We start from the raw sequence: 25,625 nt of genomic DNA on the forward strand, positions 1-25,625 counted from the left end.
TTTTCTCTAACAATTAAACTCTCTCTCTCTCTCCATCTCTCTCTCTCCACCTCTCTCTCTTGCTCCTCAGCTCCCTCTAACTCTTCACCTATACCACTCTTTGTACCAAAAGATCTCTCCACCGCCCTCTCTATTCAGCTCTTTCTCTAATGTATTACCTCACCCTTGCTGACTCAAAATCTTTACTACCCATCATAGTCTCTCTCTCTTTCTCTCTCTCCCTCTCTCTCTACCACATCAGCTCTCTCTCTACCACTTTACCTCTCTATCTAGAACTTATTTGGTTTCCTCTCTCTCTAGCTGTCTGTCAGTCTAGGCGCATGCCGGATGTGAGATGATGGAATGAGAGAATGAGGGGAGAGGATGAAGAGATAGGAGGAGGATGAAAAGAAATGAGTGAGATGAGCGACACTCAAACACACACTGACTGCACAACAGCAGGCCCTGTCGTCGTGGTTATTAAAGCACGTTACCTAAAACATCAACAACTGTTACATTATTTCAGCTGATAATACAAGTTGGTTGTTGTGTGAATGAGTACCGGACATCTCATGTCCAAGTCAAAGGTCTAGTGGTATAGTATCAATGTACTGCTGCCTAACCCAACGAATGGAACTCCCTTCCAGATCATGTTTCAAAAATCCAGAACAAAGCCAGCTTAAAAAAACAAGTGAAGCGACACCTCGTGGCTGTTTGCACTGAATCCTAGTATGTATTACTCAATTTTACTTTTATTTACTCATCCATTCTTTTCCTTTTTGTCATTTTATTTTTATTTTTTTTATTTTTTTGTTGTTGTTTGTTTTTGCGTGCTGATGGTTTAGTTATCCATTGTTTTCCTGTTTTCTTTTTCCTGTACGCTGACTTCTTGTTTGTTGTGTGTCGCGTGTGGACCCCAGGAGTACGAGGAGCTGATGTCTTCTGCGTCGGCTAATGGGATCCAAATCAAATCCTGAATCCTAACCTTTTGTTGGCAAGGTGTTCTAGATTTAGAAAGTGTCCAACCGAATAAATCCCACCCCTCCCTTCAGTTCTCCCTCAAAAGCCCCCAGAACATACGACCAGCTCCCCAGCTCTGGCAGTGGTGTGACCAGCCAGAGTGCAGAGGCAGAGTGCATCTATCAGGGTAGTAGACAGACAGGCCATCCAATCCATTCATTCAGTCTGAAAGAAAGGGCCTATTACAGGCCGGTGACAGCCACAGATACCTGTTTTTATTGTTCTCTTTTTTTTTGTTTGAGCATTTTATTTATTCATTGCTGTCACTGTCGGATGTAAAGAGAATAACAACAAATATGAAATGAACGCGTTTAAAATACCCTGGGCTGGACATAGAGACTGGTAGGACAGATATATGATACAGGGGTCAAACAGCAGACTCTCTGGGGCTGGAGTTTGACCCCTCATACCCTCTGCGCCCCTCAATATCGTCCTAGGGACTGTGAAACAGCAGAGAAATGATCAAATACCTTGAGGCATAATTCATTAATCCAATAAATTATCAATAACCCAAGGGCAGGCATAGTTGAATACATTGTCTAATAGATTGGGTTTTCCGTCAATGTATGACGGAAAGTAATACTGACGCAAACCATCATAAGGGGATCAGATTGTGTTTTAAAAACTGTTTATTTAAAAGGACAACATTTGTATTAAGACAATTTTTTCAATTACTTTTGCAGTTTTGTTTTATACTTCATGAATGTCTCAGAGCTCTTTCACAGCAGTAGACGGCTATTAGGATAATATGGTGTTCATGGATCAAGAAATATATCAATATAGCTTTTATCCAAAGTGATGTTCATTTGTAGATACAAGTAGTCACCTCTGTGTGTCTGTGTGTCTGTGTCTCTGTGTGTCTGTGTCTGATGTGTACATGTGTGTTCGTCAGTCCACTTGTATGTAGCCAAGCCTGTTTGATAGATTTCCGTCAGACATTATTTTCCAACGAAATCCAATCCATTATCCATTATAACTGCTATAAGACGATCCCTTAGATCCTGAGAGGAGAACAGAAGTAAATACAGGTTGTGTTAGTCCATATATATATATATATATATATACTCAACACACACACACACACACACACACACACACACATACACAAACATACACAAACAAATATATCATTGATTTAATTTATTTGTTATGTTGAAAAAAGATCGTTCTCACCCTTTTCACCAGGAAATCCTGACGAACCTTCAACAGAGAAACCAGATCAACAACCGTTATAACTTAGTCCAATATTCTATATTGTTCAACATTATAGTCTTATACATTATATTGTAGTCCTATATTATAGTATATTATAGTTCATAATAGTCAAATACATTTTATTATAGTCCAATATTATCAATTATAGCACATTATGGTCCAATACATTATATTATGGTGCTATAACATATATTGTCATACATTCAAGTCCTATACATTATAAAATAGTCCTATATTATAAAGGATTGTACATGATATTCCTATACATTATATTAGTCTTACATTATAAAATAAAGTGCATTATAGTCCAATATATTATATTATGGTCCAATAACATATATTGTAGTACATTTAAGTCCTATACATTATAAAATAGTCCTATATTATATATGATCATAGATTATAGTCCTATACATTATATTATGGTCCTATATTATAATTATAGTTTGTTATAGTCCTGAACATAATAACATATTCCTGTAGTATCATTATACAACATTAAAGTCCTATATATTATATGATATTCCTATATTATACATTATATATACAGTACATTATGGTCCTATGCATTATAAAATAGTCCTAAATTATACATTATAGTACATAATCGTCGTATGCATTATAAAATAGTCCTACATTATAGTACATTATAATCCTTTGTTTTATGAAATATTCCTATATTGTACATTATAGTACATGTATGGGATATGTAAGGGATAATGTATAGAACCCCGGTCATTATCGGGAAAATAAACCCTGACAGGGCGAACCGGAGCAGCAGAGAAATAGTCCGCCAAAGACGTTGACGTCGCTCAGCTTAACTGAATACGCTGAGGTTGATAAGTTACCGGACTACTTGTGGAGTGATACGAAAGACGTGAATCAGAGGCAAAAAATCCACTTTCCTTTTCCTTAGCAACGGTCAATTATCAAAAAATAATTGACCGCCGGAAGTTGGGAAGGCCCATGTAAGTGAACGGAGTGTTCCTCAGTAGTTGATAATTGACCGTTGCTAAGCATATAGTAATGATGAATGGTTCTAATGGTTCTAATGGTGGTGGTTCTGATGGACGTACCCCTGGGTCCTGGAGATCCAGACCTCCCCGTTTGTCCTGGTGATCCTTTCAGGCCCATAGCGCCCTTGGCACCTGTGAGGTACATGGAAGACACAAGCTATACCAAGCTCTGTGCGAAAACAAATGCTGAAAGCATCGGTTCTTAATGCAAACACAAACACGTTGCATACACACTGACAAGAATACACCCACATATACACACATATACGCATGCACACACACATATACACAAACACACACAACCTACCTGAGAATCCTCTATCACCTTTGTCTCCAGTTATTCCTCTTGATCCAGGAAATCCTGGATTAGAAAAAACATGGAATACATCATGTTATGGAGCTATCCCTCCCTTATCTTAACCACACCCAACCCCTACCTTTATCACAAACAGCACTTACCTTAATCTAACACAACGCTAACCTTAACCGTACAAAGCCCTAACCTTAATAACACAACCCTTGACCCTTAAATTAACCACACACAAGCCTTAACTTAAACACACGCCTTACCGTAATCAAACGCAACCCTTACCTTAAACACACAAAACCCTTACCTCAACCACACATAAACCTTGCCTTAAACACTCACGGTAGCATAATCAAACACAACCCTTACCTTAATCATATCAAATCCTTAACTTAACCACACACAAACCTTACCTTAACCATATAAAATCCTTAACTTAACCACAGCCCACAGCCCCCATAATAACAACATTCACTATTATTCAATATGTTGTCCACATAACCCTAATGGTTCACTATTCCTATACACACACCAAAGGTCTCCGGCTTGGCTCATAGTGTATTGAGGCTTCAGAGATATGTGCAGGTGTCTTACCTCGTGAACCAACATCACCCTTGACAGAAACTCCCGGAACACCTTGCACACCTGGGGGGCCTTGTGGTCCAACAGGACCTTGTGATCCAACAGGAATTCCACAGAAAATGTGAAATTATACAACTGCTGAACCAAAGATTGTTCTGACACACTTATTATAAAAGAAGACACTTATTTTCTTTATCATGTGCATGATAAAGGGGGGCAAGAGTTATTAGGCTTATTCATTTGTTTGATTTAAATATGGACATGATAATCCATTCAATTAAACAGAGCAATGATAAATATACATGGTGGGAATTATTTTTCCACGACCAATTATGCAGTTTGTTAGCAAACCTGCTAAAGTTATCAATTGCATGTGTAACTGGAGGTGGTGCTCGTTCGTCAGCCATGAGAAATTATACGTCTCCTAGCCAGTCTACGAGCATATTAAATATGGATCAGGGCCATCATTTATCCACAGGTGGCCGAGAGCAGGTTGTGCTCACTGACAGCGCGCACGCGTTGGCCCTAAGAAGGATGAGTGTCGAAGCAAGGCTCAGAATGAGCATCTGGTATTTCATATTTTTCACACGTAATTACCTGTCCACCTTTAAACCAAGAGTCTGTGGCACGCTACAGACTGAAGCTACAGGCAGAATGTTAAAAGTTAGGACGCTAACGCTTACAGTGACGAAGCTATAAGCTAACTATTGGGACAGTCAGGAAGCTATGCTATCTAAGGGTATTTGTTTGGAAAATCAGGCAGGTAGACTGTCTGTTGTGAGGGTCAGGAAGCTATCTGGAAGCTATGTTATATTTTGGGACAGAGGCAGGCAGCCAGTATATGACAGTAAGGCAGCTAATAAGCTATCTGTTGGGGTAGTCAGGAAGCTAAGCTATCGATTGGGACGGTTCAGAAGCCAAGGGGAATCAAAGGTTGATAAGTTAATCATTCAGGAAGCCAACATAAAGGAAGCTAGCAAGGGGAGCTAATAGATCGGAACTTAACAGGTAGCATACTGGAAAGTGACATTGAGATTAAATGTCATGCAATCTCAATTAGGCATTGACATTGAGAATTTTTTATTATTATTATTTTTTAGAAAAAAACTTTAATTTTCTTTGAAGGATCATGTCATTATCATGTGTCATTATCATGTGTCATAACGACAGTCATGCCGTTGGAATCCTCTTACCAGATATTCCAGCAGATCCATTTCTTCCTTCTGGACCTAAGACAACAGAAAAAGATTAGTTTAATGTTCTTGTGTCCATTCTCTGTCTTGAAACAAACCCCTTTTAAGTGTTGCAACATGATTCCCCTTCACCTTCTGTATAAAACATACAAGCTGACTGGAACACCACTATACATTAGGGGTGTAACGGTACACAAAAGTCACGATTCGGTACGTACCTCGGTTTGTAAGTCACGGTTCGGTATGTTTTTCGGTACAGCAGTTTTTATTATTTTATTTTTATTATTATTGGATTTTGATTTCATTTATTAAATTGTGTCAAACAAATGCCTTACACAAATGAAAAGACATCAAATACAATTGAGGATCAAAACACAATAGAGTCCAGGACTTATTTCCATTGTGGTCATCAACACAAAACATCAGGACAGACAAGACAAAAAAAAAATATATATATATATATTTTTTTTTTTTATATATATAATTTTTTTTTCGGTACGTATCGAAATGAAACGTGCATCAAACCGTTAGACCCGTAATGAAAAATTTCGGTATGAATACGTGTATCGTTACACCCCTAATATATATATACATATATATATACACATAAATATATATACATATATACAGTATATATACATACATACATACATATATATATACATATATATATAGATATATATATGTACACACATAAATATATATACATATATATTGATATATATTGATGTGTATATATATGCACTGTAAATACATATATGACATAGAACCCCCACCTGAGGTGCCGTTGGACCCGGGTTCCCCAGGAGCCCCCCTGGGCCCCTGGGCCCCCCGGGGCCCCGAGGGGCCTGGGGGGCCCGCCACCCGCTCTCCTGTGGGGGCGCAGACAAAACAGAGGTTGAAGCGTAATCATCAGAGTTGTATTCAACGTATACAAAACGACAACATTTCACAATATCGGTTCTCGTTCACGTTCACTCGTTCTTGCCGGCTGTTGGCCGTGGTGATTTGGTGCGTGTGTATTTTTTGTGTCTGTGAGATCAATCAATCAATCAATAACCTTTGTTTTCCCCTCGAGAGACACTGAGGGTTTCCCTCATTTGCAGTGACGACGAGCAACTGGTAGAAGACCACCAGCAGAAGGTTTTGGGTTTTCGAACCACAATGTCCACAAAAGCTCTACCTGCTCCTTAACTGCATGCCTCTACACATTTCCTGTAAGGGACATAAACAGCACTGGAGCTGTTTGACCCCTTTTAATCCAACCATTTTAATCCAACCATTTTAATCGTTATATTTATTAATTGGGAAATTCCTCGTCTGCCAGCTAGAGGCCAGAGGCAGTAGGCTGCTAGAGGGACGGTCGTGAACCAACTCCAGATGTAGAGCACTCGCCTTAGTCACGGGCAGGAGTGTTTTTGTTGTTTGGGAGCAAACCCACGTGAATACAAGGACAACATAGAGGAGTCCGCCCCCCCCCGGGATTCAAACCCAGGACCCTTTGCTCTGCGGTAGCTGCACTCGGCACTCGGATTGATTTGGGGAAGCTCTTGCTAAAAGCCCGTGTCCTGATTAAGACCTCACACAGGGAAATGTCAGCGCTGGGGGAGGGAGAGCAGAGGAGGACGGCGGGAGAATGTCGGACGGCCATCCATCCGCCGTTTCATCTGCCTCTGACAGGGGCCTGACAGGCCATCAGAACCCAGATGATCGCAGGACCTGCAACTGAAAGCTAATGTCTTGTGCACTTCACAACCCGCTCACAGCCCGACTCAGACCCCCTCACGGCTGAACCGCAGCATGCTGAAACCTCTGAGAGTCCGGCCCGCACTGAACCAAGAATTTAAAGTTAAGTCTTCATCTCAACCTGACACAGCCATACCCTTGTTATGGTCTTCACCGCATACACATAAATAAATAAAACTATCAATATAGTCATATTTAACAAAAAATCATTTGTTCGAAATGATCCCAGGACTGAAATCATCTCTTATCCAATGCCTGGACATTTCTTAACCAATAACACCTTCATGAACATGAAAGTCCCCTGAATGCCTTGCTCTTATTACCTGATCCACACAAGCTGAATCCTGTTGTCCTAGCATGGGCCTCTAGGTGGAGCTGTGTCATATACCCCCGCAGCCCGGCGGCTCTCAAAGGACCCCTTATATGATCAATTCGCCGCATTAGTGATGTTGTAGTGGACAAGCTGTTTTCAATGACAGAAGGCTCACCTCTATTTCTGGACTTATTGATCACTCAGTAACAATCAAGATGTATGTTATATTAAATAAATCCAACAAATATCATCATCATCATCCTTTAAAGCAATAAACTATACAAGTTCCCCCCTTCTCGCTGACCCTTCAGGGTTTGTAGCCCTAGTGGGCTATCACACCAGCTCACAACTTACCGGGATCTCCCTTCTCACCCGGGGAACCCGTTTCTCCTGGCATTCCTGGAATTCCCACTGGGCCGCGCTGGCCTAAGGAATGATGGGTCATCCTTTAGTATGTATCCGTATGTATATATATATATATATAATAGAGCTGTCAAACAATTTAAAAAAATCGCGATTAATTGCATAGTATTGGTGAAATAACTCAGGATTTATGATTTTTTTTATTCTATTTTAAATCAACTTAAATCAACATTATCATTCATACCAAATGTACTTAATAAGAAAAAACTAGACCAAGTGATCTTGAGGGAGTTTTATTGACTCACTCAGTGAGATATAAAATAGAGAACGTGCGTTTGATTTAATTTGTATTAATCAAATTAAAATAAGATTGCGTTATAATCTAATATAGGGCTGTTAGGGGGGGTTAGACTTCTATGCACAGCTTTTTATTATAACCTGTAAATATATATATATATTTATTTATTTATTTATTTATATATATATTTTTTATTATAACCTGTATATATATATATATATATAGTGTGTATCATACATCACCAGCACAGAGATTTTAGATTTTACATATGGATCACTTTTTGTGATAATTTTTAGTAGAAGCATGATAAACAAACATCTCATCAAATCAAACAGTACAGTACAGTACAGTACAGTACAGTACAGTACAGTATTATCTTAGCATCACAAGGTACTTAACCAGGGACACAACACAACAACCACAACAGGCTGTTTGTCCGTTCAATAAAAGTGATTTGAATGTATCCTGTAGAATCCAAACAACAACGTTCCTTACCCAACGTTCCCTCCTCGCCTTTCTGTCCTGGAAGTCCTGGAAGACCGAGGGGGGCAGTAGGAATATTGATCCATCACATGATAAATCAAGTTATTGTATCAGGCGTATATGTCTTTAAAGATCACTCAAACTACCGCAAATTAATTTGTTGAAAACAGATGCTGATTAAAGAAGGATCCCACACACACACACACACACACACACACAATAGAGGTTAACAGGGGTCATACCTCGACTTCCACTTCCTCCCTTAACAGATACTCCCGGAGTACCTGGCACACCTGGTGGTCCTAGTGGGCCCACAGGACCGGGGGGGCCTGCACACACACACGCACGCACACACACACACACACACACACACACACACACACACACACACACACACACACACACACACACACACACACACACACACACACACACACACACACACACACACACACACACACACACACACACACACACATGCAAACAATTTTAGATTGATACTTTATGAAAATCAACAATCAAACAATCAATACAATGTGTGTATAATTTGACACACACACACGACACACAATATATACTCAAATGTATATACTTCTTCTAATATATACACAACCCACACCCACATGCACTCTCAAACTGGCTCGTACCTGGAAACTGGCTAATAGCGGTCAGATTGTGCTCAGGGCAGAGAGGTCTGGTGTTCACCTGAGGCAGCAGAGAGGAGGAGAAAGGGGTTCAACAAACACAAGGGCTGAGGACCATTCAGCTTCAACGTTTTCACTCTTCAATTTCCGGTATTGAAGGTCAACATCCACAAGCTCGTGGAGAACAACGGAAGCAGCTCAGAGACCTGGGTCCGGAGGGCGTGGAGCTGGCGTTTCAGGGACGCCATCTCTAGGCTGCAGTTGCTGATCTGTGAGGGGCTTTCTGGTTTGACCCCCTCTGGGTTCGTCCCGGACAACAGGTTCTCTGTGTGGGGCCCCGGGGGCGGGGCCCTCATGGTGAACACTGGGGAAAGCAAAACAGGAAGGTCAGAAGATGTTCACAGGAAGTTATGTTGGGTAAAGTACAGTTTTTCTTTTGCTTACTGAGTCATTTCACCACACAATATCATAAAAAATAGGGAAATAACTATTTTTAGGGTCCGGGCAGCTAAGCTGCTGGGAACCTATCGTATTCCTAGGAATTCTTTCTTTCTTCTTCTTCTTCTTTCTTCTTCCAAGGAAGTCATACTTCCCATGGGTGAAAACTCACCAAACTTTGCACAAAGGTCCAGTCCCATGCCAGATTCACTCAACTCCAAGGACATGTGCCCCCCCCTCCTAGGGGGGGCACAATAAGCGTTTAAATTTAAAAACTTAAAAAATTCCTACCAAACCAACGGTAGATGCTACAGTGTTGAAACTTCACCACAATGTAGCCTCAATACTGCTGAAACTTTTGTCCACTTAAACTCATTACAAATTATGAAGTCCATCACTCTGTTTTTTTCAATAACTGTAAAACTTTTAAAATGTATCTCCTCCCACAATTTTTGCTCAATTGTCACCAAACTTGGTACAGAGCATCTCCAGACCGTCCTCAACAAAACTTGTTTGATTAAGCAAAAATTGATCCTACAGTGCATGAAAACGTATGACTGTAAACAGTACTGTAAACGTATACCATCAAATTCTTGATAAATACATTTTCAATCTTCCTGAAAAAAATTTAGAATATTCTGGAGTCATGGTTGATGAAGTTTGGCAAATATCAGAATTTTATCTCAAAAACTGAATTTTTGAGAACATTTTGAATTCTGCTCTCATGATTTAAAAATCCAAATAGCTTGGACTGGACCATGTGCGAAGGCTCCTAACATCTTAGACTCATAGTAGATGTTTGACAAATACATATCAGAATTTTACCTCAAAAACTGATTTTTCTTTTTACTGTGGTTTCAAATCTGCCTGCACGACAGTGAATGGCTTACTCAATTTGTGAAGCCACTGTTGAAAGGCCACTTGCCAATTAGCTCAGTGCGATAGACAATGGTCTTTGGTTCCAGAGGTTGTGGGTTCAATCCTCAACTGGTGCAAATTGAACATTATAAGGTCAACTGTCCTGTCTTCCTATTCTCCTGTTTGTTGCTCAGAATTTGCCAAAATTAGCCCGGACCCGACCCATTGCTGCGCAGCAGCTATAATATGATCTTATAGCAGTTTCACTTCAATGAAGAATGACCTCTCTGAGGCCTCTTCGGCGGTGCCGACAGATGGACCGGCGACATGAGGCCTACCTTTGACGGCCAGCAGAGCGGTGAACACGCTCAGTAGCACCTGAACCACTATGATGACGTTCAGACACGGCTGCGCTTTGGGCTTCGGCACCTGCTCATCTGAATACACAAACACACACGGTGTAGACACATGACGCTAGAGAGCAGCCAGCGGCCTGTTTGATACAGCGGAGAGGAGTGATACACGGGAAAGATACCATAAGTTGATACATGAATAACCCATTCATCAGACAGCACCCGTAGGGTATATATTGTGTGCGGATGAAGTGGTAAATGTTATATGTGACATATATATGTAGGTATATATATATATATATATATATATATATATATATATATAAAAAGGCAAATCTTACCATCCCATGAGCTATGCGTATTGTATGTTTATTCAGAGTAGTACAATTAACCATCTAATCTGAGTGGCCAATTTGGTTTGCCCAATTAGTCCCACATTTTTAGTGCATAGTATATCAATGTTCGGATACTTTGTTGTGTTTAAAAGCTGCCCCTGCTGTCTTTCACATGTTTTTGGAAGAGCTTTTTTCACTGTGAAAAATAGCCACCATCTACTGCCATCTACTGGTCATGTGTGGGAATGTTTGCTTTAAATGATTAATGACAGCCGCAAAGTGACGGTTGGACAGTATATGGAGATGTTGGTCATGGAGAGCCAGGCAGGGTAACTGGTTACTAAAAAGCAGGTAGGGGTGAGACAGTGACAGAGACAGGCCATAAGGAGCAGGTATATGGGGTTAGACAGTACAGAGACAGGTCATTAAGGAGCAGGTAGGGGTCAGACAGTACAGAGACAGGTCATTAAGGAGCAGGTATATGGGGTTAGAGAGTGACTGAGACAGGTAATTAGGGAGCAGGTAGGGGTTAGACAGTACAGAGACAGGTCATTAAGGAGCAGGTAGGGGTCAGACAGTACAGAGACAGGTCATTAAGGAGCAGGTAGGGGTTAGACAGTACAGAGACAGGTCATTAAGGAGCAGGTAGGGGTTAGACAGTACAGAGACAGGTCATTAAGGAGCAGGTAGGGGTTAGACAGTACAGAGACAGGTCATTAAGGAGCAGGTAGGGGTTAGACAGTGAATACAGAGACAGGTCATTAAGGAGCAGGTAGGGGTTAGACAGTACAGAGAGGTCATTAAGGAGCAGGTAGGGGTTAGACGGTACAGAGACAGGTCATTAAGGAGCAGGTAGGGGTTAGACAGTACAGAGACAGGTCATTAAGGAGCAGGTAGGGGTTAGACGGTACAGAGACAGGTCATTAAGGAGCAGGTAGGGGTTAGACGGTACAGAGACAGGTCATTAAGGAGCAGGTAGGGGTTAGACGGTACAGAGACAGGTCATTAAGGAGCAGGTAGGGGTTAGACAGTACAGAGACAGGTCATTAAGGAGCAGGTAGGGGTTAGACAGTACAGAGACAGGTCATTAAGGAGCAGGTAGGGGTTAGACAGTACAGAGACAGGTCATTAAGGAGCAGGTAGTGGTTAGACAGTACAGAGACAGGTCATTAAGGAGCAGGTAGGGGTTAGACAGTGAATACAGAGACAGGTCATTGAGGAGCAGGTAGGGGTTAGACAGTACAGAGAGGTCATTAAGGAGCAGGTAGGGGTTAGACGGTACAGAGAGGTCATTAAGGAGCAGGTAGGGGTTAGACGGTACAGAGACAGGTCATTAAGGAGCAGGTAGGGGTTAGACAGTACAGAGACAGGTCATTAAGGAGCAGGTAGGGGTTAGACGGTACAGAGACAGGTCATTAAGGAGCAGGTAGGGGTTAGACGGTACAGAGACAGGTCATTAAGGAGCAGGTAGGGGTTAGACAGTACAGAGACAGGTCATTAAGGAGCAGGTAGGGGTTAGACAGTACAGAGACAGGTCATTAAGGAGCAGGTAGGGGTTAGACAGTACAGAGACAGGTCATTAAGGAGCAGGTAGTGGTTAGACAGTACAGAGACAGGTCATTAAGGAGCAGGTAGGGGTTAGACAGTGAATACAGAGACAGGTCATTGAGGAGCAGGTAGGGGTTAGACAGTGAATACAGAGACAGGGCCTGGAAGATGGCTGTAGGATGCCTGAAAATTATACTTAATAATAAGTATTAAGTATAATAGTGTACTGTTAAGTATTTAGTATAATAATACTAATTTAAGAGCCACAACAATATAAGAACTGTTCTTACCAGTGCTCTCAAAGTGAAGGAAACCGCTCCTCTTGGGCATGGTGTACAGAGGAAGGTGGCTGTGGCCACAGGTCCTCTCTGAGCTCTCAGACTCTGAATGGCCACCAGCCCACCTGCACCGCTCTTTAACCCCATCCTGTGACGTACCAAAAGCACACGTCTGCAATATCACCATTAAAAAAAAAAGAGCTGAAGTTGGAGAAATGCTAGGCTCTGTGGGAATATGCAGAACATGTGATTGAGAATCGGGAAGTGAAATCCCACAGGGTTTAGTATTTATTGAGTCATGACTTCTGAGTGAAGATTTCACTGAAATGTAACTTTTTTTAAAGGATCCAATCCAGTCAGAGCTCTCGCTTTCGTTTCCCAGGAGAGAAGAGTGTGTTGACCCTGTCCACGACTGGGTGCTTATCATCCTAGGAGGGTCAAGTTGTCTAACAGAGATGTTATGCCTTGCTTTTAACCCGTAACATCAATTTTATATTTATTTTTGATTCAATTTACAATCCTTTTTATCTAATTTTAATGTTTCTAATTTTGCGTGATATTATTATAAAAGTGAATACATGGGACTAGCCTACATAATATGCAAACTACACAATTTTAAATCCCTTCTCAGAATTGTATATCGAGAGAGTGATTGATAGTGATTGATTTACACTTATCCACGCATGGCCGTAAAATGAGAATACTTAAAAAAAAAGGTTTGTAAGACAGGAATCGAATAAGTTCATAAGTTCACACTTCTAAATAATCTAAGAATTATCTTAAGACATCACATTAACTGAGTTGTGTATTTCTTTGTTATTTAAAAAAGCAAAGATAAAAAAACAACCTTGCTTTTGCACTACATATACATGTAAATATAATAATACTATTTTACACGCTCACACAGAAATACACAGACACACACACACACACACCCACAACACACACACACACACACACACACACACACACACACACACACACACACACACACACACACACACACACACACACACACACACACACACACACACACACACACACACACACACACACACACACCACACTACCACATGTCTTGCTGTTGTACTGCAGAGGTGGTTCCCGTTTTCTCGCTTCAAACAAACTGTTCCTCATTCCTCAATTATCCCCTTCCTACATCTGACTCTAAGCCTAACTACACCCTTAACCTTAACCAGCAGAGCCCTAGACTCTAACCATAACGCTAACCACACCCTTAAACACTAACTATAACCCTTACCCCTAAAGTTTAGCAGTAAGTGTTATAGTTATTTGGTTTTGGCCTAACACCCATACCCATAACCGTTAACTATAACCCTAACCCAAAGCGATACATTTCCTTACCACAACCTAAACCATAAACCCTAACCCTATCTAATCATAACGCTGACACATAAATATTACCCTGAATCCTAAGAAAGCATGAACCTTATAACTAACCACAGCTCTACACAATATGACCCTAACCCTAACAACAACAACCTATGACCCTGACCCTAACCCTAACCACAAACCATAAAACCTAAGCATAACCCCTAACCCTAACCATAACCCTAACCCTAAGCCTAACCCCTAACCATAACCATAACCCTAACCAACCATTGCCCTAACCATAACCATAGCCCTAACCCTAACCAAAAGCCTAACCCCTAACCATAGCCCTAACCCTAAGCATAACCCCTAACCATAGCCCTAACCCTAAGCATAACCCCTAACCACAGCCCTAACCCTAACCAAAAGCCTAACCCCTAACCACAGCCCTAACCCTAACCAAAAGCCTAACCCCTAACCATAGCCCTAACCCTAAGCATAACCCCTAACCATAGCCCTAACCCTAAGCATAACCCCTAACCACAGCCCTAACCCTAACCCTAAGCCTAACCCCTAACCACAGCCCTAACCCTAACCCTAAGCCTAACCCCTAACCACAGCCCTAACTAACCACAGCCCTAACCCCTAACCACAGCCCTAACTAACCACAGCCCTAAGCCTTGGCCTTCCTATTGTCCTGCCCCGAGCAACAGCAAGGAGAAAAGGTGCTGAAAGGGCGGACTGCTCCGAGCAATCCCAGCTGGTCACAATATCATCATCAACGCTGATATAGACTAACCCCTAACTAGAATCAACTCCACCATTAAGCATCACCACAAACCCTCGCCTCAAACTCAAAGATTAGGCTAACCATACCACAATAGGATTGTGGTACAATTTCATATACTCACCAACAGTCCACATTAGCCGGTTGCACCAGTCATGGTAATGGGGTAAGCAGTGTTACTGTTCATGTTCGGGTCCACGTAACAGGGCTCTAACGTCACTTGTTCAAGGCAGTGATACTGCCGATGCCACAAAATACCACAAGATGGCGTCCTTTTATAATTTTCTAGCAGTCGCGTCATTCCACGCCCTGCCTGTGACTTGACTGATGGTGTGTGCAGGTTGAGTGGAATAGGCCTCTACACGTTGGCCACTCCGTGCTAGTGGCCCGATTAGGATCTACTTGGCTACTCAACAATGTAGGCTAGTCTGTCTAGTTTGTTTTTCTTCCTCATATTGTGAGAACTAAATATGTAATTTTCAAACAATATGCCACACACAATTATTCAGGCCTATGACTGTGTGATACAAATATAGCTGGCGTCTTTTCATCAATTTAACAGCCTAGGCCTACCCGAAAGGGAATTCTACTATCAGGATTTTTTTTACGTTCTCATAATTTAGGCCTATTATAGTTATAAATTCGGTCATTACTTCTGTTGTTGGACATATCATAGGCTTAGGCTTAATTTATAATGATATAATTTTTATAAGTCGTTCAAAATGTTACCATTTATTTATTTGATTATGTATATTCAGAAATAGTCAAGCTATTCGTAATGGTGTAAATAACATTCACTTGTGTAAGAAAGCCAGTTCCCTTAATAAATATTTGCATTAATTCTTTCAAATTAAATGCTATAATGTATACATTTATATAGGATTTTCACACACCTCTAGCATTGTTGTCGATGATTAAGATCTAAGATAAAATGGTATTTATATAAGGACATTATTGCGTAGGCTATTAGTGTGCAAATAGCCTAGTAGCTGATATGTAGGAAAAAAAGACATATTCCTAGAAATAGGTACGCAAAGAAAGAAACTCACTGGAATAATAAGAAATGCTGAAATCAAATGTTTGAATATGTTCGGCCTGTAGGAACCACCGGCTCCTATCAGCAGAACAAACAGTGGTCTCATGTCGACCCTCAGGTATGTCCGTCTTTAGACCCATGGCAAAGGTTTGAGGAGGGATAAAGATAACACTACAGATAACATGACAAAACGACCTATAGTCCCGATGGCCGCCTGGACGGAGAATGCATTTAATAAGGTTTTATTATAGGAAGATTAAGTAATTGCATTTAGATTATGTTGATTTATATATAATTATCACAACCTACAATGTCAATTTTAAAGAAAAGAAAGAACAAAAGAAAGATAAAAAAGAAAGAACAAAAGAAAGAAAGAAAGAAAGAGAGAGAGAAACCATCGTTCTTGCGCATCGTCAAGCCGTCAATAAAGTCATTTCTGCGTCTGTTTTCTCCTCCCTGCCTGGTATTATTCTCTGTGTTTTCTCATGCCTCTGTGTTATTCTCTGCTGTTTTCTCCTCCCTGCCTGGTATTATTCTGCTGTTTCTCCTCCCTGCCCGGGGTAATTCTCTGTGTTCCAGTGCTCTGGACGCGGTCCTCGTGTCTGTTCCCGGGCTGTGATGATGAAGTGTTTCCCCGGTGATGGTGACAGAGGCTTTCTCTCGCGTCCAGGTGATGAACGTCCGGCTGATCAGGCGGAAAATAAGTAATTAAAACCTATAAATTATCCACGGGCAGCCCCCTCTCACATCGCTTTACAGGAGAGATAAGAGCTCATTCGAGCCTGGAAAACTATTTTGTTGACAATTGTTACCCTGGGGAAAAAAAAAAAGGTAAAACAAGCCATAAAGCATTTGTAAAATGTAATAAGCAGAGCTTGACAAATGAGTGCTTTTGGCTTATTCCTGAAACGTGAAACTAGTGTAAAGGAGTAGTGACTGGTATTCTATATTGAGTCTATACTCTACATTGAGTCATATATGACTAAATGTATATGACTGAAACTACCGTTTTGAGGCCTGTTGGTGTGCGCGCGCAATCTATTGTTACGCACAACTAATTAGCCTCAGAGTCTCCAAATACCTCGAGATTCATAATAAATAATAGGATTAGGCCTATATAACAAATTGTGAAAGTAGAAAATGGTCATAGTTGTATATAGTACGGTCATCATTACACTTTAAAAGATCAACCTTTCTCGTTTGACCTATTTTTCTTTTTGTTTTTCAATTAAAACAAACAATATTAGAACATTATCAATTTGGTCTAATTGGGGATTGCAGTTGCGATTGATATTATACAAAAAAAAAATAAACAGCCTTTTTGTTGGAATTTGCAGTAGGCATACATTTATTGAAATCTTACAATTGTGCGCCTTTGTCCAATGCTCAACGGAACCCAAATAAATACTCAGGACATATCGGTTTAATTTATTGGAGCATCACATAGCCTATATAGGCTAGATATAGACATATAGACTAGATCTAGACCTATAGGCTAGATATAGACCTATATGGGCTAGACCTAGCCTCTACTCTCATCAGGCTGAAGGCACGTAAGCAGTGATCATCTCTTCCTCGGGTTTCTGTGAACCTCCTCGCAGGCGCTCCTGTTGCTCAGAGACGCGTGACGTTATTGGACGTCGTCACCCACATCCAGAAGTGTCCCGGGCAGCGATTGGTCCGCTCTGCCTCTAACGTGTTCCTTGTGCACCTCGGGTTGGTGGTGTGTGTGTGTGTGTGTGTGTGTGTGTGTGTGTGTGTGTGTGTGTGTGTGTGTGTGTGTGTGTGTGTGTGTGTGTGTGTGTGTGTGTGTGTGTGTGTGTGTGTGTTAGGGGGGGGTGGGGGTGGGGGGGGGGGGGGTGATGTGTGATGTGAAGGCTCGGGAAACGTCTCGCTGTCATACAGCGGTGCTGCTGCACGGCACGGGAAGCGAGCAGAGCGGAGCAGAGCGCGCCGTGGTATAGTGCCGTGGTCGGTGTTGAGTGAAGTCGACGGCATCATGACACAGCGGCGCGACACGCACGCGGGATGTCACCAGTTTAAAACACAAAAAAACAACGCATCATAATATCTATAGATGGGAGAATAACTATAGTTTTTTTTTAGTGGTCGAGCCGTCGGCGGTTTTTTGTAGAACTGTTACTGGATACAACTGCAGCCGCCCCCCAACAAGTGGACGACGAGCGTGGACTGACTCGGAGCCCGTCTCGAGAACGCCCCCGTGATGGAGGAACCGCGGGACGCTAACAGTCCGGACAGCAGCGGCGCGGAGAGCCCCTCTCCCAGCCTCCCCTCGCCGCCCATCCTGCCGCTCCAGGCCGCCCAGCAGGCCCACAGCAGGACCACCAACTTCTTCATCGACAACATCCTGAGGCCGGACTTCGGCTGCAAGAAGGAGCTCGCCAGGGAACGCGCGCAGAGCTCGAGTCGGGACCGGGACCGGGACCGGGAGCGGGGGTCGGTCGGTCTCCCCGTGGTCCGACCGGCGCACCCGGGCACCCCGTGCCAGGACTCCAACTGCAGCAGCGACAGCACCTCCTCGTCCTCCGCCGCCTCGTCCCTGGCGCTGTCGCCGAGTCCCAAGAAGAGCTCGGGCTCCGCGGCGGAGGACGGCTCGGGAGGCGGCGGTGACGGGGGAGGAGGCGGGGGAGGCGGCGCGAAGTTCGGGGACACCACGTCCTCCTCCTCGGTGGTCCTGAACGGGACCGGCGGCACTACGACCCCCACGCCCGAGACGCAGCCGCTGCTGTGGCCCGCGTGGGTCTACTGCACGCGCTATTCGGACCGGCCGTCATCTGGTAAGACGAGAGTTATGAACAACAACAAGACGAGAGTTATGAACAACAACAAGACGAGAGTTATGAACAACAACAAGACGAGAGTTTATGAACAACAACAAGACGAGAGTTTATGAACAACAAGACGAGAGTTTATGAACAACAAGACGAGAGTTAATGAACAACGAACTCTAAGTGGCTCTGCGGTGTGGTGACCGGTATAAACCGCTATATGGAGCCGAGGCCTTTCCTTTGGTTTAGTTTGTGTGTTGGTTTAGTGAGCAGTGGGACGCGTATTCTTGCTTTAACTATTTGGATAGTTCTGTATTTTATCTTAAGAGTTGTATTTTTTTTATCTAGGCCTAGCCTATTTTATAAATGTAGACCCTATAGTTAGGTTGGCTATATCTATAGCCTATTTATTGCGCCGAGTTTTGAGGTGAAAAAACAAACAGTCGAAAAAATGGATTGTGTTGCAATTAATAGACTACAGAAAAAGATAGGCCTATGCCTTTATTTTTAATCATATCCAAATATTTATATTCGTAAGCCTGCAAAAAAATATTATATTATCTCGCTTGGGTAGGCATACATTGTATTTGAATTTGCCCTGTTTAGGATTATGTTGGATGCAATCAAATATTTATCTATAGAGATTCAACTGTAGGCAAAAACGTATGCGGACTGGCTATCTTAATATTAACTAATAATATGAAATGATAATATTAAATTAGTTGAACGTTATGAGCCATGCGAGTCTCATTGAGAGTTGGGCCATATGTGCAGCTTAGCTGCAGTTGAAAGGTGTTGTTGCGTTCAGGAGAGTTCATCTATTCATCTAACAGAACCAAGCATTCAGCTGTGCAGTGTTTGATATAAAAGGTTTTCCGTGTCAGCCTAGTTTGACATATTCCTGAAAAAAAGCCTTCTGTTAGTCCTGAAGACATTCTGCCAGTGAGTTGCACGTTATGTTTACGGTAGACTATAGGCCGTGACGTGGTGTTTCAATTATGAAAACGTTGGTGTTTTACCATCTCCTCAATGAGCGAACGCACAGAGCGGCTACGTTCACATGAACGGAGAAACACGAACACGTTCAAATAAAAGAGAAATAACATCAACCGACAGAGCCTCAGCTGGGACGACATTTTGAATTTATTAAAGCACCGTGGATAATTGGTGCCTTATGGCATGATAGTATTTTGCTCGGTCTAATCATTGAAAAATATCAATATTACAAAATCTAAATATGAAATCAGAGATATTTCGGTTGTTATCTTTTATTTTTTTTAATATAAAAACATAACATATTCAAATACAGTCAAATCTCTGCATTGTATTAGAAAAAATACAATTAGTAAATTACATTTGGCCTAGGCTATTTCTTTAATTACCCAAATATTGTTGTCATTTAACAAACGTCATATGCCTACTGCAAATTAATTTTCACTTGGCCACAATGGGTATTTAGTATTTACTAAATTGCATCCACCCCAATGACATTTTTACCTCCTGCAGGCCTATGATATTTTCTAAAGAACAAAGGTTGGCTTACAGTCCCGATAGGAACTGAAACATAATATAACAGACATAGGCCTATTGTAAGCGGGGGATTTGTTTAATTTACAATTTCACTTTTATTTGAAATCGAGGCAAAAAGAAAAGTGCAACTGTTTTTTAATCAAAAGGTGCTAAGTGAGTTTAATCAAAATGTGAATATCTCGAGCTCAAAGTCTTGAGCCCGTTCTGAATAATATTCAGAACGGTATGTAGCCTAGGTGACCTAGTAGTCGTGTGCGGTGACTCTCGCGGTAATTAAAAGAAGCGTCAGCCCTCGCGTGTTTTGGTTGACTGGGTCACGTCGTGGCACAATAACAAACAGGTCGGTCTCTGTGTATCGGGGATTAAACGGAGCTATCAGAGGCTGTCCTGATCCGATGACGGAAGCCGACAGGCCGACACGTTGATCTAGGAGGTCTTGCTTGTGTCCCAGAAAATGCATATTTATTGTTATGTTAAATATAGCTACAAATAGTTAAAGTAGCCTGCAAATAAGATATGGACTGTGGTTTTTACGCCTATAAAACAGCCTCAGATTACCTGGAAACACATCCAAAGTGGGCTATAGTTAACAATGATAATCATTAATTATGAAGGATCAATTATCAACTATAAATTATCATTGATATTATTATTATTATTGTTATTATTGTTTTTATTATTATTATTATTATTATGAATAATGATGATAATAATATAATAATAATAATAATCTAAAATTGTTCTTATTTAAATTATTAAGCTTATATATGTTTTCACATTGCACTATTGATGTTATTATTGTAATTACAGTGATAGTTAAGATAGATAGATGTGTGTTGTTATTATCCGAATTCTATTGTATGAACATAGCCTATTAATATCTGTGTTTGGTTTTTGGTTTAGCCTATTTTTAGTAGAACACGTACAAACAAGGTCCCGGCGATGCGTCCTTTCCAGCGTCGTGGCCTACAGATGCAACAATAGTCGCTATCCTTGTATATTTATATTGTCGTTTTTACTATCGCTCCTACTGTAGGTCCAAGGACACGGAAATTGAAAAAGACGAAAAACGAGAAGGAGGACAAGCGGCCGCGGACGGCCTTCACGGCCGAGCAGCTGCAGCGGCTGAAGACGGAGTTCCAGGCCAACCGCTACATCACGGAGCAGCGGAGGCAGTCCCTGGCCCAGGAGCTCAGCCTCAACGAGTCGCAGATCAAGATCTGGTTCCAGAACAAGAGAGCTAAAATTAAAAAGGCGAGCGGCTTCAAGAACGGCCTGGCGCTGCAGCTCATGGCGCAAGGATTGTACAACCACTCCACCACCACCATACAGGAAGACAAGGAGGAGAGCGACTAGTGGGTTTTATCTTGACAATGCTGCAAGAATCGCAGCCCTTGAAATCGCCTTTTTTATGAACAGTAGAAGTTACTGCGGGCCCGGTGATCATCTGGGCTGCTGTAATGAAGAGGTCTCCGTTCATCAGGCCTCGACCCGCGTGGGCTGCAATTAGGTGTGAATTGGGTAAAACGTTTGCCCATAGGCCACCGCGCACGCGTGCCGCGGTGGAAGATCCCTCGCCAATTAGGGGACTGTGTACATTGTATATATCTAATTTAATTAAACAGTATGGGAGGGCCGTCTCACGCCATACTACCTTTGAAAAAAAAGGTTGAATATCTTATAGGTCTACTGTTTTGTGAACTCGTGAACAAACTGACTAAAGGGACTCGTGTGACCTGACACCACAAACCAAAGATTTTATTGGAAAACAAAGCCTGGGAAAAAAAAGGACCTTTTGATGATCTCGGTTAGCCGATTCCTCCTTCTTGAGTTATGAGTTGGCGTAACAATCAGCACTGAAGCCCCCCCCCCCCCCCCTCACACACACACACACACACACACACACACACACACACACACACACACACACACACACACACACACACACACTACACACTACACACTACACACTACACACACACACCCTCCAAAACCCACCAACTCATAGTCCTATATCTATAATCATATACTGGCTTTTCGTTTGTTGATGCGAGCCTCCAACCAGCCTCCATCGAGCACCCGGGGGGCCGGGGGCCCGTGGCCCCGAGAGAATAAAACACCTCGTCTGGACGCTCTAACGTTGCATTCCACAAGTGTTTGGCAGCGAAGAAACGAGAGCGCCTTCACACCAGTGTTGGTGAGCTGATGTACACCGCAGCCTGCTCCTGGTCTCCAAGAGGGGGAGATGGTTCGGATGGACGGAGCGGTCGCACGGGGTTCCTTTAGAAACCTTCGATAGGCTATCGGTCCCGTCCAGTAGCAGGCCCCTCTCCGATGAACCCTCAAACCCTCACAGGCCGGTGTGTCTCGGTGTGTAGTTGGTGCCTTCGTTATAACTGGCGCTGAAACATGTTGGGGGGGAAACACGGCCACCCCATCACTACCCCCCCCCCCCCCCCCCCCCCCCCACACACACACACACACACACACACACACACACACACACACACACACACACACACACACACACACACACACACACACACACACACACACACACACAATCTGATGTGCAAAACATCGCGTCCGTCCTTTATTGTGACGACCCGTTTATTTTTGAAGTCCAGGCCTGTCCCTCTGGGGCCACAGACTCTGTCGGTATTGGACCCTCGACGGCTCACGCGGCGTCACGAGAGCCGATATCTGAAGATGGTGCGGGAAGAATATATGATGTACATTTTAACCATGTTTCCAAATAAAAAAACTTTTATATTGAAAAAAAATAGGAAACATGCGGATGGGTTATTATTTTTTTCCCTCTCCTCCTCTGTCTCTGTCTGAGTTATACAAGAAGCCCCGCGCGCGCGCTCCTTCAGTTCTGATCAATTTTAATTAAGAACCGGAGTGTGCACGCGCGGCGCGCCACTGTGATCTTGTATTTGGGTTCGCAGCTCGTTGGTTCAGTGAGTGGGACAACTGAATCCATATTCATGTGGAAAAAAAAATAATAATCTGAAATGCAGGGGATTTATCCAGCGAGACGCAGCGATATCTGGGCTGTTGAAAAGGTTGCAGAGCATGAAATTGCCTCGCAGGGCAACCCGCGTCTCTCTCCTGTGTTCACTCATTTCACCCGACTCTGTAAATGTCGAAATATAGCACATAATAACATGGTAGTATCCTGCTTTCCCTCTCCCGGTATCAAAGACAGCACGGCTGTCGCACACGTGAACCGCGGTGCACGCGGACGGAGAGGTCGCGAGGTCACGCGCGCGCGCGCCCGATCTCAAGGTCACGGCGAGGCCCGTGCGGTCCCCATGGAGACCGATAGGAAATCCTTTTTAATACATCCATTATATCACTTTTTAACAATAATAGTAACGTTTGAAGTGATGAGTATATCATTATGTCCAGTCTTGTCGTGTTTTAGGTCAGTTGTATCCTAAATGAAGGTATCCGTATATATTAGCTATCACATCTGACTACAATAGGTTATAATGTATGCACAAATCATTTCACTATTGCAATATTACAATTTTTCAAGCTGACCTTATAAAATAAATATTTGTTTTCAATATTGAACAAAACCCCCACAAACTAATAACAATTGACATGATCATCTTTTATCGGAAGTCTTTTAAATGGTTCATATCGGCCTTGGCGTGTGTGTGTGTGTGTGTGTGTGTGTGTGTGTGTGTGTGTGTGTGTGTGTGTGTGTGTGTGTGTGTGTGTGTGTGTGCGTGCGTGTGTGTGTGTGTGTGTGTGTGTGTGTGTGTGTGTGTGTGTGTGTGTGTGTGTGTGTGTGTGTGTGTGTTTGACAGAGAGAGAGAGAGAGAGAAAGAGGGAGAGAGAGAGAGACACAGAGTAAGTGAAAGTGTGTAAATATGTATGTGTATGTGCGTGTGCTCCTCACGGCAATGGGAGTGGATGTTTTGTTGGTGAGTAAGTTGGTGGGTAATAGAGTAATATAAGTGCATTTCCTAAACCACTTGGGTCGGCCTGTAGTGGAACCAGAGCTCCAAGCAGCCTTAAGCAGAACAACGCATCGCCAATTCCCTCTGGCCGTCCGGGAGAAGCAGCGACACGTGTTATCCTGACACGCGCATTCAAATACATTTTTGTGTATGCATATCTTATGCATAATAACATTATTTAGATCGAAATAGAAAAGAAAACGAAAAAAAAGTACCCTAGTTCTTCGAAAAGTTGCTAGAAAAAAAATATCCCTTATAGAAAAAGGACGTCCCATGAAAGTTCCTATTAGTTTGATTAATTAGACTGAGGTCCAATCATTATGGGCTGGTTATCCAGGGTGTTTTCGCAGAAAAAGCAACGAAAACGAATCTTATAGGCCTAATCAGTCCCCCCACAGACTTTAAGAACACACAGTTGGAGTCAGGTGGATGATCGCCAGACCTCAGACAGCCCCGCGCTCTGGAAGTGACATGTAGTCATATAAAACCTATCTATCTATAACTATCTATAACCTATCAATCTATAACTATCTATAACCTATCTATCTATAACGTCCTATGATTTTGATTGCTTTGTTTTCCTTCTGTTCTCTTGTGTGTATTTGTTTGTTGGTGTGTGTTTAATTTGCGAATGCCTTTGAAACGATAAAACATCAACACTTGTATAAAATAGGTCGGAATAGAGAAGAAAAAAAATGAGGTAGAATGAAAACAAACCACAATAAATAGCCGGCCTAAAAACAACGTAGGCTGTTTTCGGTATAGATTTATCTTCTCAAGTTTTACTTTTCGTTTTTTTTTTTCCCAGTTTCCTTAAAAACTGCTTCAACATTAGAATGTAGGCATATGCCAATTCAAAGCCATATATACCACGTATATATAATATATATATATATATATATATATATATATATATATATATATACACACATATATATGTAGCGCCACATTTGTGTAAAGAATGCTGACGCAGCGTGTAGTCGTGTCAGTTTTCGATTCCCAGACACCGTCCCGGTAATAGGCCGACTGTATAATTATCGGCGAGCGCTTATCGAGTGCACATGTCTCCCAGACGACGCCCTCCAACTATCTCACAGTCCGGCCTGGAGGTCGTCTGATCCCGGGGATGAGCCATGCGCGGGCCACCGGCTCCGGCTCGTGCTTCTGCCGCCGAGATGCGGCCCACTTCCCCGGGAGGAGGGGCTGGT

The 25,625-nt window shown here is 42.4% G+C and overlaps 2 protein-coding genes across 2 annotated transcripts; one reads left to right on the top strand and one right to left on the bottom strand.

The window, feature by feature from the left end:
* Positions 1–1,610: 1,610 nt before the first annotated feature.
* Positions 1,611–13,103, bottom strand: marco (macrophage receptor with collagenous structure). Its single transcript, XM_084477985.1, has 14 exons — positions 12,982–13,103; positions 10,794–10,892; positions 9,366–9,523; positions 9,163–9,220; positions 8,758–8,844; positions 8,528–8,563; positions 7,726–7,797; positions 6,089–6,184; positions 5,313–5,348; positions 4,132–4,209; positions 3,538–3,591; positions 3,291–3,362; positions 2,173–2,199; positions 1,611–2,000 (listed from the first exon to the last, which is right to left on the bottom strand). Exons 1-14 carry the CDS (start codon positions 13,019–13,021, stop codon positions 1,963–1,965), a joined length of 951 nt encoding a protein of 316 aa, XP_084334111.1. The 5' UTR covers positions 13,022–13,103; the 3' UTR covers positions 1,611–1,962.
* Positions 13,104–18,348: 5,245 nt separating this feature from the next.
* On the top strand, positions 18,349–21,799 carry en1a (engrailed homeobox 1a; the record flags this gene model as incomplete). Its single annotated transcript, XM_084478045.1, has 2 exons — positions 18,349–18,922; positions 21,480–21,799. 2 exons carry the CDS (start codon positions 18,349–18,351, stop codon positions 21,797–21,799), a joined length of 894 nt encoding a protein of 297 aa, XP_084334171.1.
* Positions 21,800–25,625: the final 3,826 nt, after the last annotated feature.

This window comes from Micromesistius poutassou (genome assembly GCF_964030765.1).
Source record: "Micromesistius poutassou genome assembly, chromosome: 14".
In the NCBI taxonomy this organism is placed as follows: Eukaryota; Metazoa; Chordata; class Actinopteri; order Gadiformes; family Gadidae; genus Micromesistius; species Micromesistius poutassou.